At 45.1% G+C, this 16,697-nt stretch overlaps 1 protein-coding gene across 1 annotated transcript in view; it reads right to left on the reverse strand.

Moving 5' to 3' along the window:
- Positions 1–119: 119 nt before the first annotated feature.
- The window catches only part of COL4A6 (collagen type IV alpha 6 chain), a 300,475-nt gene continuing 283,897 nt past the window's right edge, over positions 120–16,697 (reverse strand). The window contains exons 36-48 of the mRNA XM_081276853.1: positions 16,573–16,647; positions 15,878–15,985; positions 15,677–15,784; positions 14,408–14,479; positions 14,010–14,135; positions 9,841–9,957; positions 9,355–9,516; positions 9,078–9,176; positions 7,537–7,683; positions 6,275–6,391; positions 4,878–5,069; positions 3,905–4,191; positions 120–1,738 (exon numbers count right to left, since the gene is read on the reverse strand). Of these exons, the coding sequence (XP_081132979.1) occupies positions 1,478–1,738; positions 3,905–4,191; positions 4,878–5,069; positions 6,275–6,391; positions 7,537–7,683; positions 9,078–9,176; positions 9,355–9,516; positions 9,841–9,957; positions 14,010–14,135; positions 14,408–14,479; positions 15,677–15,784; positions 15,878–15,985; positions 16,573–16,647 (1,871 nt within the window). The 3' untranslated portion in view covers positions 120–1,477. The remainder of the gene's footprint in view (positions 1,739–3,904; positions 4,192–4,877; positions 5,070–6,274; positions 6,392–7,536; positions 7,684–9,077; positions 9,177–9,354; positions 9,517–9,840; positions 9,958–14,009; positions 14,136–14,407; positions 14,480–15,676; positions 15,785–15,877; positions 15,986–16,572; positions 16,648–16,697) is intronic.

Consider the following 16,697-nt stretch of genomic DNA (forward strand, 5'->3'; position numbering starts at 1 on the left):
GATCAATTTTCTTGATCCACGAAAATTGTTTTATAATAGAGGTAAGTGAGAAAGGATGCTAGAAAAGTTCTCATCCAAGAAAATCAAAAGAGTCAAATGTTTAGGTTTTATTCATTTTATTTGCTATGTACAAAGTTGATACTATGCTTATTACTCAGCTAGGAGATGAAGGTGACAGTAGTTCAGTTTATACTGATTATGCTTTGTGTTGGCACAGTTTACATAATACTTAAGGGAACAGAATCACCTGGAAGGTATTGTCTCATGTCAACATAGCAAAGAATGTTTTGGGAAACTGATAATTAAAGAAAATGGCTAAAACAAATCCCACAAACAGTATACAGTATACTTTATGGCCAACTCAGGCTTGCTTAGTCTGCTCACTGCTAATGAGAGGAATGTGCTAGATTTTTATGAGGTTTGAAAAACATATCAAAATAGTTTAAAAGGCTACCTGTAAAAGAGCAGTCAGATGACCAATTCAATGGAAAGTCTCTAATAGCTTCAGAATGGAAAGGAACCCAAACACTGCAGCTTTGATTTGCCACATTGCACACATCTGGATGGCATTTGGAATAAACAGGGACTTCTGAGAAATCAGGACACAAGATTTACCCTTTTGTTCCTGGAGTCAAAAGCAAAATTCACACCTCCTTACCCATCCACCCTCTACCCCTGGCCCAGGAAAGAGGGTTGTGGTTCTCATTTCCTTTTATGGGTTTGGCCACATTTGTTGCATCCTCTGCTCTGCTTTGGACTGGGCCAAGTTCTCTGTCTCTGGCTGGGGGACAGCCGGCCTGGAGGAAGTGATTTGTGTGGGACCTTATGGAGTTATTGGGCCCCTCTCAGCTGCTGGCCTTCATGCCTCCTTAAGCAATATGGGGCCCAGTCTTGCTTACTCTGGAAGGAGCCAGAGTCACCCCAGGCTACTGACTGGCACCTCATTCTAGTTTTGTTGCCTGCCTAGATATAGGGGACTGCCTTGAATAGTGAGGGCTTGCTCTGTGCAGAATTCAGCCATCTATGAATGTTCAGTCAGAAAAAAAAATTAATGTGGAAACACTGGGCTCTGGTTTAACCAAATAATGTGTGGTGGCCTCTGGTCATAACGCAATGACTTCTTAACTATTGTGAAGACTTTTGTGATCAAGACAGTGAGGAAAGCTAGCAGTCTGAGAAAGTGGTGGCCCAGCAAAGCTTTCTGAGGTAGCCGTGAATAGTCACACAAACATCCAAATCAAATGGTAGCACCAGGTTGATGGAAACTTGGAACAGCAGATCTCAGCAGGGTGAGCTCATCTACTGGGGTTGAGGGTTGGGTGGCTAGTGTCCAGCAGTCCAGCCCAAGTGAGACTCTAATGTACAACTTGACAGATAGGTAAAGGGCTCAGGCCTTCCTTCTTCAGACTGTTCAGGTTTGTGAGGTGGCCATTGTGAAGGGGTAGAGAGGGCAAGGGGCAGAGTGGCAGATGCCACCCTACAGTCTTTTCATACACACCTGGCAGCGGCTGACCCGGGTATGGAGCTGGCCAGCTTTCAGTGTTTCAGACACTGGCTCCTCCTTAAACTGCTGCCTTTCTTCCACTGTCGTCAACCAGAAACTGTACTTGTTGGCAAAGTAGTGGCAGGTGCCTCGGGCACCACTGCACTCGATGAAAGGAGTGGCCCGAAAGTCCTCGAGGCAGGAGCCAGGGGAGACCAGGGACTGGCCTCCACCCTCCGCCCCAGCAGCAGTGTGCTGAAACAGACAGGAGGTTGTTTGGTGAGCTGTGCCTGCCAGAGCCTGGCATGGGGAGGTGCTGCAGGAGGGCACACGTGCTCCACTCCTAAGCACTTGTCCTTTGGCTCTGTCCTAGCTTCTAGCCAACATGCCAAAAACTGTGTTTTAGGGGCAGAGGCCGTACATCCTCCCTGGTAGCAGCCTTCAGGGTTGGGGTGCCCCCCTCCAAGCTCCTTAGTTCCTTCCTAACCCATTATGCATGGCTAATGACTACATCTCAACCAGGGGTTCCCAAACTCTGAGCAAATGAATCTGAGAAAGGTTGGATTAAGGTAAATTCCCTAGGGTTCTCTAAGCCCTTTATCTAAGAAGGGAAAGAGTGTACAATATGCCACAAACTGCTTCCTCCAGGACCCCTCCCTTAGAAGCATGTCCATCAATAGCTCATACCCTGAAGTTCCCTTTATTAGAACTACTTATAGTTTCAATCTGTGTCATACACACCCTTCAGGGTGACATATAGTGTTTGTTAGCTGCCAAGTAAAAGAAAGCCTCATTGTATTTGGCCTCATTGCAGAGGATTTCCTCAGCATTTGGTTTCAGGGCCACTCATGAGCTGAGGGTCTCCAGTCACTGTATCCACAGGCAGCAGCCCCTCATCTCCCCATACCCCACCTCTTTCCCTTCACCTCAGCTGGGCTGTCATCTGGACCACATAAAGTGGGGGAAGAGGCTCAGTATACACTGTGTCAACAAATGACCAACAGGACATATGCCCAAGTTGGACCCCTAACTTTTCAGAACTTTGAGGGAGTGAAAGTCTCTATATGACCTTTCAAGTGACCCTTCCTGAGAACTGAAGCAGCAAAGATTTCCTCATTTTGACCCTCAAAATAGAAAACTTGCTAAAACACAGGACACATTTCCCTACTTTACAAAACATCAGGCAATGTGTATATTCAACTTTGTAGATGACACAGGCTTGTCATGGTAAATGTCAGTTTTTACAGGGAGTAATTATGCAGCTTGTACAATTCTTGGGTCTCCTTTAAATTATTTTCTCTCTTGTATCTTTTTGTTTGTTTCAAGATGTCTTATTAGGCAGACCACACTTTTACCCTTAAGAGGACAAATATCCTAGTATGTTGGAATTATGTAACATAAGAGCGAAGAGATTCTGAATAAGGGTTGAGCAAAGTACATGTGATTGAGTACATAGCCTTTTTATGGTTTCTTGTGGAAGCTTAGGGGCCTTTTCTCCTTATTTCCTGGTCTGCGGGCAGAACAGAACAGAAAAACAGGTGACATGGCTTTGCATTACTTCGGGACAAACTACCCAATGTTATACCCAGGGCATAAAAAAGAAGTTCCATATCCCAAAGTAGGTACACTAATGTGCAGGAGCTTGTGGCTTTTGAAAATTCTTCAAAGATGCTGTCTCACCATCTCATCCCTGATAATTAAACAGAGGAGCTCTGGCAAGGCAGGGTATTTCAGTGGGTGCCACACTGATTTCCACAGGGGTTGTCCTGGCCCTTAACTTGACTTTTCATTAGATGAAACATCCCCATGTGTTCATGGAATATTGGGTGAGTGACTTGATGCCTCCTTGGGCTTATATCTGTTCTCTTTCTTATCAACAAACATAACATAGCTGGCCACTGCCTTCTCCCCCAAATGAAGAGGCACTAAAAATGCCAGTGAGGGCATATAAATACATCATGTCCTCATCTGAGCCTTTCAGGAGGAAATAGCAGTGGCCAGAATGGGTCTTGGAGGGTGAGACAAGAGTAGGCATGCCATGCTCAGACAGACCAGGGAGAGTATGTCCTGGCCCTGAGTGGGGCTAGCCTCTCCCTCACTGTCCCCTCAGATTTTAGTGTGCTTTGTCCTTTCCTTGGTGGTGGCATAACTAAAGCAGGCATAGAAATGATAGGGCCTTAGCCTGGAATTCATATTTGTTTCCATCCTGAAACATGGTGTACAGACTGCCATCTTCCCCCACATCCAGAACTATATGCAGAACTGAGATCTCTGGTGACTAGCCAAGCCCAGGTCAAGCATTTCTCTTCTTTTCAAGCTCTGCTTTCTACCCAGTGTTCCTTGAGCCTGGAAACCCATCTTGAGGGGCAACCCCAAGGCTTCCAGCCCTCTGCTGGGGGGAGGGGCAGTTCAGGGCCTTACCATGAGAAATGAGTACCCAATCCAGAGGCTGCGCCAGCCCAGGGGACACTGTGGGATGGTGATGTCCTGGCTGTGCACGGCAATGGCTTGAGAAGGAGCCTCACACACAGAGCAGCGGCTGATGTACTGGGGAATCTGGGTCTGGCCAACAGGCATCATGGGAATGGGGGCAGTGGTAGAGAGCCAGTAGGATTTATCATTGCGCCTAGCATAGTGACACACTTCATTGATGTTGCAGTAGATGAAGGGCATGGTGCTGAAGCGAGGCAGGCAGGAGCCAGCAAAACCTGGGAGGAGAAGGTGGGCAAGGACAGGTAAGGTCTGGCTAAGGGGCAGCACCACCAGGATTGAACTAGATGATGGTTTGAGTTTACATCCAAATGCTTTACCAGACCACAGCAGCTCTCTCCTGACAGTCCTGTGACACTGTCCATATGTAAATGCACCAGGGAACTTTGATAATGATGAGAATTATTTTATAAATTGAATAATTGCTCCCTAATTAATCTGCTTTATAAAACCAGCATTTACTAGACTGACTCCAAATTTAAGAGTTAGCACACCTACAGATAATGCAATTAATTCTTGGGTAATCATCATTGTCCTGCAGGCCATGTTATTATTGTTACTGGTAATCACTGATACTTAATGGAAGCTTAAATGCCAAACGCTATACAAAGTGTTTTATATTGGGTGATTCATGTGCTCCTTACGCTTCCCTATGTGGAGGTAGTAGAATTAGCTTTGTTCCATTAAGGATGAGGTAGAAGCTTAGAGAAGTTGAATAGCTCATCCAGGGTGCATTGCTAGTAAATGGTGGGGTCAGCATTTGAACCCCAATTCACTTGAGTCCAGAGCTGGTGCTTATAACCTGCTACACAACAGTGGACCCAAAGGGATTGGAAAAGAGAGATTAGCTGTTGGTCATCATGTTGACAGGTGGCTAGGGTTAGCTTTCAGAGCCAGTACTTACCAAGGTCCTGATTGTGGGCTTTCTCCTGCCCCTCCACGAACAGCAAGCTGTAACCCACCCACAGTTGGCTCATCCCAGTGGGGCACAGGGGAACCTGTTCCGACTGGCTGTGCTTCACCAATGTGTAGCCCACTCTCACGCTGTGCCCGGGTATTCCGGGCCTCCCAAAGGGGCCTTGCTTCCCTGGAGCTCCTGAGAGGGAGAGAGTAGAAAAGGGAAGCGTGGTGTAGCCAATGATGACATCAGCTACTCACTTGGTGCCACACATTGTGCAAGGCACATTATATATGTGGGTCATCTCACTTGATCCACACAACCACCCTAGGAGAGGGTGCTATTATTAGCCCAATTTGTAGATGAGGAGTCTGAGGTTCAAAGCTTCCACAATTAGTAAGTGATGAAGTCAGAACTCTAATTCAGATGTACCTGGCTATAAAGTACACCTCCCAGCTACCTGTCCTTGAGCTCCCTATGAGTGGGGATAAGAGGGTAGTGTGTGATCATTCTTGGGCCCAGCCTTGAAGAACTTCATAAGAGATAACTATGGCTAGGATATAGCTTGGCAGTAGAACACTTGTGTAGCATGCTTGAGGCTCAGGGTTCAGGCCCCAGTACCAACAAAACAAGCTTTGCCAGTTTATGGTGGCACATGCCTGTATTCTTGGCAGCTTGGGATGCTCGGGAGGCTGAGGCAGGAGGATTGCAAGTTTAAAGCCAGTGTCTGCTCCTTAGGCCCTAAGGAACTTAGCAAGACCTTGTCTCAAAACAAAAAGTAAAAAGGGCTAGCGATGTAGCTCAGTGGTTGAGTGCCCCTGGGTTCAATCCCATTCAAAAAAAAAAAAAAAAGATAAATATGTAGCTGCTGAATCAGAGGCATTAAAAGCAGTGTTGAACCCTGCCCTCCTTTCCTGCCCATGGTGGATTTGGCTAATGGATTCCAATAAGGTTCTCACTCAGTCTCAGAAATTTTCTCTAATCAGAACATTGATTTGCAATCCTTGATATAAAATGGAAGGTAAGTAGTAAAGGTATGGACGGACATTCCTCATCTTAAATGTTATCCCTTGAACCACCCCCTCCCATCCATGTCAGAATCCCCAGGCAGAAAAGGGGAGGTACAGGGCAGGGGACCATGTTGTGGTATAGAATCCTGTGGCTGAAGATCTGGAAGCGAACCCAGAAGAGGATTTGGATCAATTCTCCACCTTCTGCATTGTAGGGCTCCCCTCACAGGCTCATGGGGTGGTTGGTGTGAATGAGCAACAGCACAGCTTTGAGCCTTGTGGTAGAGTCAAACTTCACCATCAACTGAATAAGTCTCAGATTTGAGTCTCTGACTCATCCTCAAGCCTCAAACCCTCAGAAACCCTCTGCTCCCTGGTGTGACATCATCAGACCTTCAAATCCTGGAGGGCCTTGCAGTCCAGGGAGACCAGGATCACCAAGGGTCCCCGGTGGGCCTGGAAGCCCGTTGGGCCCATCTTTGCCAGGAATGCCAGGTAAACCTTTGAAGCCTGCAGGAGAGAAAGCCCATGGGGTCTGTTATGGTTTGGATGAGAGGTTTCACCCCAAAGCTTACATGTGAGACAATGCAAGGAGGTTCAGAGGAGAATGATTTGACTGTGAGAGTCTTAACCCAATCACTGAATGGGATTAACTGAGTGGTAACTGAAGTGGTAGGGTGTGGCTGGAGGAGGTGCAAATTGGGGTGTAGCTTTGGGGTATATATTTGTATCTGGCCAGTGGAGGTCTCTATCTCTCTGCTTTCTTATCACCATGTAAGCTGCTTCCCTCTGCCACACACTCTGCCATGATGTTCAGCCTCACCTAGAGTCCCAAGGAATGAAGCCTGCTGTCTATGGATGGAGACCTCTGAAATTGTGAGCCCTTGAATAAACCTTTTCTCCTCCACAATTGTGCTGGTGGGGTTAGTCACAGCAGAAAAAAAAAAGCTGACTAAAACAGGAACAGTGGTGGTGCTCAATGTAGAGCATCCAGTGGTGGCCTCCCTAGGGAAAGGGGAATCGTGTCATGCTAAAGATTTACTGACTGACAGCTTGGTACGCACACTGAGTGTTAGAGCCAAAGCCTGCCTGGGCTAGTTGTTAGTTCAAAGGGTCAGCTCTGCCCTGACACCATACTTTCCACTTAGCTTTTCTGAGGCCCTCCACACACTCCCTTCCTGTCATCCTACCAGCAATGCTAAGAAGTCTGCAGGGCAACTGCCAGCATCCCATAGCAAAAGTGTGGACACTGAGGCCCAGGAGACTGCTAACTTGCTCTAGTTAGGTCCAAGCTGGGTTTGAAAAGCCAAGTTTCCTGTCCCCAAGACCTGAGCTTTCTCCAATGCCTCATGCTGCCCTTTATGCACCACAACAGTCCCTCCATGTCTCATCAGCACTTTAGAGAGGGACAAGCTGTTTGGAAGAGTGGCTGTGTTGTGCTCGCACATTCTCCAAAGTCAGATACAATCACTACCCTGTTGACTCTGCTGGCCTTTCCCCTCCTTGGCAAGAAGCATGGAACCTTGTAAAGACGCAAAGCAAAAGGCTGATGAAGGTGCTCCCTTGGAGCTGGAGTTACAAGCCAGCTGCTTCAGTCCTTAGTCAAGGCCATTTCAGCTTCCTAAGAAGTCCCCTTTCTCTGGTGCCATCCTTACCTTGAAGACCAACAGGGCCTTGAATGCCAGGGTCCCCTGGGAGACCAGGGATGCCATCAATGCCTGGAAGACCCAAGGGTCCAGGCGGAACCTGGACAGCTTCTGCAATGGGTGTTTGTCCAGGAGCACCTTGGGGACCGGAGAAGCCTGTGGGCAGGTGGGGGTAACAGCATTGTCAGGCTGAGGAAAAGGAAGACAGGCTGGCTTCAGCAGATTTCCTTTCTGCCCTGTCTGTCCTCACAGTCCCCACTAAGTACAAGAATGGCTCTCACCACCCTTTGCACAGTGTCCTCTTTACCCATCTATCACCCAGTGCCTTGGTAGCTCCTTGAGGGCAAGGACTAGGTTATACTCATTTTTGTGCCTTAGCTCGGGGATACAGCAACTGAGGGGATGAATTCAATCCCAGAGGTTCAGCTGCCTAGGATCCTCACCCCAGCCAGCTACCTTACTAGTGATCTGCTTAGCAATTCATTGAACAAGTACTTCTTGGGTGCTTACTACGTGCCAGGGACTTGCAAGATCTGGGAAGAGAGCAATGAATGAGATAGACCTTTATGGAGATAATAGTCTAGTGATTAAAGATGCACAATGCACAATTTGACAAATGTCCTTAATCTTTGGGCAAGTCATGAGAAGAGCTATGCAGGCAACAAATAAGGCAGTGACAGTGGGAAGGAGCACAGGGTGGTATGGTGTGCAGCAATTTGAGAGAGCAACCAGTGGCCTGTGACAAGTAGGAACATTAAAGTATTGAAAGGAGTCAGTAATTTGAAGAGTAGAGGGACAAAAGCAGTTTTGGAAGTAGAACTAGTACAAAGAACTAGGCAAAGGCCCTGTGGCAGATCAGGTCTGGTGTTTTTGGATACCTGAAAGAGGTTAACTGAAGAGGTCAGTGTGGCAGAAACACAGGCGCAGTGAAGGGAGAGGATTGGCATGAGAATGAAAAGGGAGGTATCACATAGGGCTTTGTGGGCTATTAATTTATTTCTATGATATGGGAAGCTGCTGGAAGATTTTTATTGGCTACTATGTGAAGAAATGATAGTTTGGGGTGGGGAGGAAGGGTGCTGATTGAGAAACGTTGGTGGCTTGAAACTTGGGGTAGCAAGTGATCAGATGCAAAGCACATTTAACAGATACACTCTTCAGGACTTGCTAATGGATGGAATGTGTGGAAGTTATGGTGGGGATGGTAAAGGATAGAGAGAAAAGTTCCTCATTTCTAGATCGAGCAAATGAATGGGTGTTGATCTGAATGGATCCCAGTGCCCACCCATGAAGAAATAATGCAGGAAGAGGAGGTCAGGGGTAGGATCTGTGGTGGCAAAGCAGCAGTGACCTTCAGTCCTGGGAACAGATGGAGGCAGAGTTTTTCCCCAATGTGCAGAAACGACCTCCTGGGGTGGGGCTTGATCCAGGTACTTCAGGCCTCCAGGACTCCCTGGCATGGCCAGCAGTGACCCCTGATGGAACTTTACCCCAAACCTTACCTTTCTACTTTGAGCTTAGGTTCAACACAACATATGCTCTCAACTCACCTCTTGGCCCTGCCTTCCCCTTTATCCCAGGGAATCCTGGATCTCCAGGTGGCCCAATCTTGCCTGGAGTCCCCATGAAGCCAGGCTCACCTCTCATGCCTGGCAAAGTGTAAAGGAGAGCAAATCAGACCTGCCATGACAGTGATGGTGGAGTGGAGACTGGGCAGGGGTGAGGCGGGGAGAAGCATTATCAGCCTCCTTTCCCAGGGCTGCAGCAAGGAACTCTTTTTAACTGCTAAGTGGGGGAGGGGCTCAGCAGCCGACCAAACAGCCATACCTTTCAATCCTAGTTCTCCAGGGAGCCCAGGGAAACCTGGAATTCCTTGGTGTCCCTTGGGCCCAAGAAGGCCAGAAATTCCAGGGAAGCCAGGGTCTCCAGGGTCACCTTGATCCGAGGATGGCCCAGAGGGGCCTGGGGGCCCATGAGGGCCTGGGCGACCTAGGGATAAGATTGGAAGATGGATGAGAGGTGAGTGAGCAGTAAGGAGTCACTGCTGAAGGTATACAGACTGAAAAGAAGTTAAAGCCCATTTGAAGGACAGAGAATGTTTCTTTGGCATCTGTGGAGTCCCAGGGCCCAGACATTCCCAAACCCTTGGAGCAAAATACAGACAGTTCAAACCCCAATGCCCTGGCTAAGGGGAGGGATGTAAGGCCAAGCAGACCCATGCACGTCTAGCAACAGGCCCAGAGCTGCACGGGATCCTCCCAAACACTAGACAAAATGGGGCAGCTGGTCCTCTTCGGAGCTTCTTGTTTTTACCTCGTTCTCCATCTAGGCCTGGTGGTCCAGGGTCACCAGGCTGTCCTGTCATGACTGAGGGCAAGGAGATGCCTGGGGCACCAGGGGAACCAGCAGGGCCTTGGAGACCTGGGAAACCTGAAAAGAATAAATAAACAGGGCTGGGTGGGAGCTGGGTGGGCTTTGTGTGCCCAGGAGAGGGCCAGGTTGTCTCAGAGAAAATGGAAGTGCACACAGAGAAAATGGAAGTGCTTAGATAGAAGCCAGACCAGACACTGCCAGCAGAGGGCTCTTCTCCCCTCACCTTATCTTCCCAGCAAGCAGACAAAAGTAACTGAGAAGGGCTTAGAATCCCCCTTTTCAGCTGCAGCTTAATTTTATTAGGACAGAGCTGTGGAAAATTCTAGCTCCTCAATTTCACTGGTGAGAGAAATATTTTAGGCTGATTTCCTCCAAATCAGAAATAAAAGAAGGCATGCCTGAGCAGCTGGAGTTTAAGTTTTTCACATGTTCTTAAACCTCCTCTCCCCATCGAACAATATTTCATAAGTTAGCCAGTTATGTCTGATCCTGTACAAAGGTTATGGACATAAGCCTCAGGCCCCAGGCAGTCAGAATGGAGGTGGCAAGAGCGCTGCACATTGCTGTGTCTTCCAGGCTTCTCAGCTATCTTTAGGTAAACTGGAAAGCAATCTTTTATAGGTAATTCATAATATTAGCTGAACGTTTGTGCCATTGCTTATAGAACAAATTTCTCTGTACTAATATCTTCTCCCTTTTTGGTCCAAGAGAATAGTCATTTATTAGAATACATATACAATAGTTTTTTGCTCAGATTTTAATAAAGTTGTACATGTTTTCTGTTTTGGGAACAATTTCTGCTACATGTTCAAAATCAAAACTTTCATTTATTAAAAAATTTATTTAATATTAACATGTCAAATACATAGATGGTAATCTCAATGGGAAAACACATGTATACATATGTAGATGTTAATTTTATACATGTAGCACTGAAGAAATGTTTTACTTTGGCATATTCTAGAAGATATTCAAATGAAGAGAAACTGATTGATAAACTTCTGGTGGTTGCAATTCATTTGTTTGTTTGATGACAAGAAAATCCAGCAATATTAATGTTAACTTTCCCATCATCTTATATCCATCTAAAATGACATGTAAACTTGTAAAGAAAGATGGCAGATGAGTTAATTCAGATGTTTAAAATTAGCACATTAATTGATTAAATCATGAAGAAATCTAAAGAAAAAAATATAAATTTTGAGAAAATATTCAATAATTTCATGTCTAGGAAAGAAAAAGCAAAAACAAAATGGAAAAAAGAAAAACTATCTGCAAAACTATGCGGTGCTACTGGTAGCATTGTCAGTTATGCCTTGGTGACCCTTTGAAGTATTTTTCTTTTTCATGGAGGTAAAGATCTGAAAAGAAAGACACATTGTATATTTTCCTGAAATGTATTATTCTGGCATATACTAGAAGATATTTCAATGAATATTCAAATGCATGTATATAATTAAATGCATGAATATACATGTATATACAGGGCTTGTATATATCAGCTGAAATTATGCAACATTAATATGACACTACATAACCACATATAATAGAGTCAGTGTGTTAGCCCACAGATTATTAAAGTTCCCTTCCTAGATAATTTTTTACTTTTTTTTTGCAGTACTGGGGACTGAACCCAGGGGTGCTCTACCACAATGCTACATCCCCAACCCTTTTTATTTTGAGACAGAGTCTCACTAAGTTGCTGAGGCTGGCCTCAAACCTTTTATCCTCCTGCCTCATCCTTCCTCCTGAGTTCCCTGGGATTATAGGCATGTGCCACCACACCTGGCTTCACATGCCAGTTTTTGAAGCCTCCTCTGTCCTTTACCTATTTCTTGATTTATAATTATAGCAATATATAATAAAATCTGAAATAAAGGCACTGCTTACTTCAAGTAGTATAAAAATTCATCTATTTATTTGATTAAGAATAAAACACTTCTACTAAGCAGGCCTAAATGCAAAATAGTCTATTTTTCCAAGTCATTCCAGTGTCAAAAGTCCTAAAAAACTAATTATGTTATGGCAGTCTCTAAATATTTAATGAAAATATGAAAACAACAGTGCAATTGAAAATTTTTTAGCTAAAGGTAAGGACAAGAAATGTTCTATGGAGTTTTCTCAGAGGTAAAACCTTATTTTGCACTGACTTCCATTATCAAATCACAGGTTCCTATGGTGGGGGTATGATACATGCTGCGTTGTTTTTAAATAAATTATTTTAATTAGATATTGAGAGGATACAATATTGATCAATATTGATGAATTATTGATCAATAATATGTAAATAATAATCCAGGTACAATGAAAACATCTGTGTTCCAACTACCCTATTTGGGGAAAAATAAGATAACATTACCTTTGGACTTTCTTGTGCACCTGCCACAGATTCTACCCCTTCTCTCCCTCTCTGAGGCAACCACTCCTGAATTTTGTGTTCTTCATTCCCTCACTTTTTATCATAGTTTGACCATGAATATTTGCATCCCTCAACAATATATTGGTTATTTTGCTTCTTTTTGAACATTTATCAATGGAACCATACCAAATATATCCCTTTGTGACATGCTTTCCCCCCCCCCAACATTATGTTCCTGAAATGTATCCATCTTGACATGTGTTGTTTACTGTGTAATTATGGTCTTATTACCTCAGCTAAAGGAAATGAATTAACGACCATTCCCAGTCAACATTTGCAAACAGAAAAGAAAATGCCCTGTGCTTTTATCTGATCCCCTTTTCTCTATGTCTTGTGAAAGAAGCCACTGTGTCTCTGTAGGCTCTGGCCCTGCTTTGAGCCCTTCCTCTCGAGAAGCTGCTGGCTTTCAGAAAAGAACAGGATGGTCCAGACCAAAGGATAGAGTAAACACAGAAACAGCAGATGCACCAATTCAAAACACAGCAGAAAATGAATTAATTTGTGAATACAGTTTCTGGGAAACATATGAACATTATGCGAACATAAACATAAACAAAGTGCAATGAGACTCCAGGCCCCAGAGCTATGAGGAACAGAACATTTTGCAAATATCATTTCCCTAGGTAACATGCAATAATATAATGACCAGCACTGATTCCTCACAAAATCTGTGAGGCAGATTCTGTTATTACATCCATTTTCGGTGGGGGCGGGGGTACCAGGGATTGAACTCAGGGTCACTTGGCCACTGAGCCACATCCCCAGCCCTATTTTGTATTTTATTTAGAGACAGGGTCTCACTGAGTTGCTTAGTGCCTCGCAGTTGCTGAGGCTGGCTTTGAACTCAAGATCTTCCTGCCTCAGCCTCCTGAGCCACTAGAATTATAGGCTGCACCACCATGCACAGACTTTTATTACATCCATTTTACGGAAACAAACAAGTAAGGGCTCATTTGGGATTGAGGGACAAGGAACTTCATTCTTCAAGGTCATATAGCTAGTGAGATACCTGAAATCAGAATCCCACTGGTCTGACATCAGAGCCCATACTCTTAGCCATGATGCTAAACTGAATTCATTTTCTGTTTTACAGTGAGTGGGATCAATGAGAACTCATTTCTTTCTTTGGGGAAAGGGAGGCTCTGAAATAGAATTCAGACAATCTGTTGAGTGAGGGAGTGAGATCAAGTGGTATCTGATTTCCAGTAAACCCAACAAATACTAATTTAGTGCATGTTGTGGGCTTGTCCTTGGAAGATACTTATTCTTAGCCTTGGGCTTTTTCTGGTACCATGATGTCTTCCCTAAATCCTGGAAGTCCCATGCATACTGGACACTGAGGAAATTCTGGCCAGTCTCTCACTAAGTGGACAAGCACTATCCTGTAGGACCACTGAGCCAGGCTCTGACCAAAAGAGGCTTTAAGGTGAATAAGGAAGAGTGAAAGGGAACCTGGAGACTAGAGGGGACTTGGTAACTGCTCCCTGACACCCATTCACTGGAAAGCCACAGGCACAGCCTGTCCTTCCTTTCTCAGCAGCCCCCATGGGGTTCTGAGACTCCCACAGATATTGAAGACATGAACAAATCAACCCTGCAGTCCATATGGCTCTGATGAACCCCAAACCTGGACCCCCATCCCGACAAGTCCTCCCTCAGCTTCTATAAGGCCTGACATGAGCTCATTTACCTCGGCCACCTTTTTGTCCTCTTGGGCCTGGTTTCCCTGGAGCTCCAATGACAATTCCTGGTGTTCCTTTTTCCCCTTTGGGACCAGGAAGGCCAGCAGGCCCAGGCACACCAGTAATACTGGCTCCTAGGAAGAGAGACAGAGGGAGGAGACAGACTCAGCAGGGATAAGGCCCTCCTGTCTAGCCCACTTGTCTATGCTCTGGAGAAACGATCTCATTCAGGCAGAAAGATAAGCCCTATCCTTTTCCCCCCTTACATTAAGGAACCATAAACTGACGTCTGGTGAAGAGATCTGTAAGCCCAAGTATATGAAATAGACCACAGTCAAGGGCTAGTCCCTACCAGGTTTTAGAAAGAGCCGGTATCTTCCTCCTTGCCATTGAGGGTCTTCCTTACCTGGAGTTCCATGGGTCCCCTTGGTGCCTGGAAGCCCATTTAGACCATGTAAACCAAGAGGTCCAGGCAATCCTGATAAGAAAGAACATCAGAAATGGCAACAATTTTCCACCTACCCACAAAGCCACTTTAAGGTCTTCACATTAAAGTCCCGGTTTCCTTAAGGGCATTAATGCCTTAAAGGAGTATAGTAGCTCACACCTAAATTTCACCATGTACCCTAGATTCACATGACTCCTATCAGAGACAAATATGGCTTTAAGAGTAGGATGATAACTAATTAGGCATCTTCAAGAACATAAGTGGTAATAAAAAACCTTTGGTTTTCAGCTCCCAGAGATTCACTGCCCAATCTCTAAGTCAAGGAATGGTAACATTTCCTGGGCAACCAACTTCTGTTATGGCTTGGATATGGTTTCATGTATTGGAAGATTGGTTCTCAGTGTGGCAATGTAAGGAGTGTTGAGACATTTAAGAAGTGAGCCTTAGTGGTAGTTCATCGGGTCTTTGAGAATACTGCCCTCAACAGAGATTAAGGTATTCCTCATGGGACCCTGTGTTAGTTCTTGTGAGAGTGAATTGTTACTAAAGAGCTCTGACTTCCTGTCTTGCCATATTATCTCTCCCTCTTGCATATCCTCCACTATTATATCATCCCAAATGAGGTAACAAAGCCAGGGGTAGGAGGGTATCCTCACCAGATCCAGTGCCATGCTGTTTGGACTTTCAACCTCAAAATTGTAAGCTAAATAAACTTCTTTTCTTCGTAAGTACCCAAACTCAGGGATTGCATTACAGTTAGGGGCAACTAATACCTTACTTGCTAATTCTTCTCTGTGAAGCCCATGTTCTTTTCCCCTTCATGCTTGCCCACTTGTTTGGGGGTGGCTAGCAGGGATTGAACTCAGGGGCACTCAACCACTGAGCCACATCCCCAGCCCTATTTTGTATTTTATTTAGAGACAGGGTCTCACTGAGTTGCTTAGTGCCTCGCTGTTGCTGAGGCTGGCTTTATATTCATGATCCTCCTGCCTCAGCCTCCCTAGCTGCTGGGATTAAAGGCATGCACCACCATTCTCAGCTTGCCGACTTTCTTTCCTTTTCATTCTTCTTTTCCATTATTCCTTATGGGCCCAGTCAGTGTTTCCCTTGGCGATGGCTTACCCCTAGCTGCTAGCTCCTAGCTACTATCTTCTTAGATAAAGTAGTAGTTGTCCTTTATGGAGGTAAGGATACTTTTCTCCACTTCCTTCTCTCAAATACACATACCTTTAGGTCCTATTAAGCCAGAGGGTCCTGGAAGCCCAGTTGTCCCTGGATGACCAGAGGAACCTGGAAGTCCTGGGTCTCCTCTCATACCTGCAATCCCTGGAAGTCCTAAATGTGAAACAAAGGCAGAAGTTCAGGATGGGGCATGGCTTGAAGTTATTCTTAACTTTTTCAGAATAAGGTTGTCATGTGGCATGGTACCTGGGGAGCCAGGAAGACCAACATCTCCAGGAATACCAACTTTTCCATGATCACCCTTGTTTCCAGGAAAACCTATATCACCAACCAGTCCACCTTTTCCTTTCACACCTATGAAATCAACACAATTGCTGAGTGGTAAGATCACATTTGTAGCAGTGTGTTCTTCTGTAGGAAACGATGAACAGGAAAGTAAAACCGTTCTGAACTTCTGAAGGGATCTGATCCTATAAAGAATCTCTTGGGACTGGGTGTGTAGCTCAGTGGTAGAACACTTGCCTAGCATGCGTGAGGCCCTGAGTTCCAAACCAAACACCACAAACAAAACAAACTAAAACAATGAAAGAAACAAACAAAATCTCTAAAAAGTACAGTGGTGGCTATCTTCACATTTGGAAAGTACCAACTGATTGAGAATTATGTAGACTTGTTCGGGGCACCTTCCAGAAAAGGAAGCAATAGATTGAAATGTCAGAGAAACACAGTTTAAATAACAATCTATACATTAAGGGAGGGATGCTATTATCCCAAAGGTCTTTGCTAGCCTTTGCAACTTAAAGAGTAGGCTATTTTGCTTGAGGAATGTATTCTGCACTGGATGGAAGTTGGAGAACTTGGGGTTCGTGTCCAAAATTCCTTCTAATTCTCAGTTTCAAAGAGTCTGTGAGGCACATGAGACAAAAATATAGCAACCTTACCTTTAAAACCTGATTCACCAGGCTGGCCCTTGGGTCCTGGGATACCAGAAATTTCAAATGTCTGGCCCTGATCTCCTGGTGATATGAAGACATTGTTCAAACGATCAGGAGAAACTATAAGTCAT

Source organism: Spermophilus citellus (assembly GCF_964194105.1).
Source record: "Spermophilus citellus genome assembly, chromosome: X".
NCBI classification, from domain to species: domain Eukaryota; kingdom Metazoa; phylum Chordata; class Mammalia; order Rodentia; family Sciuridae; genus Spermophilus; species Spermophilus citellus.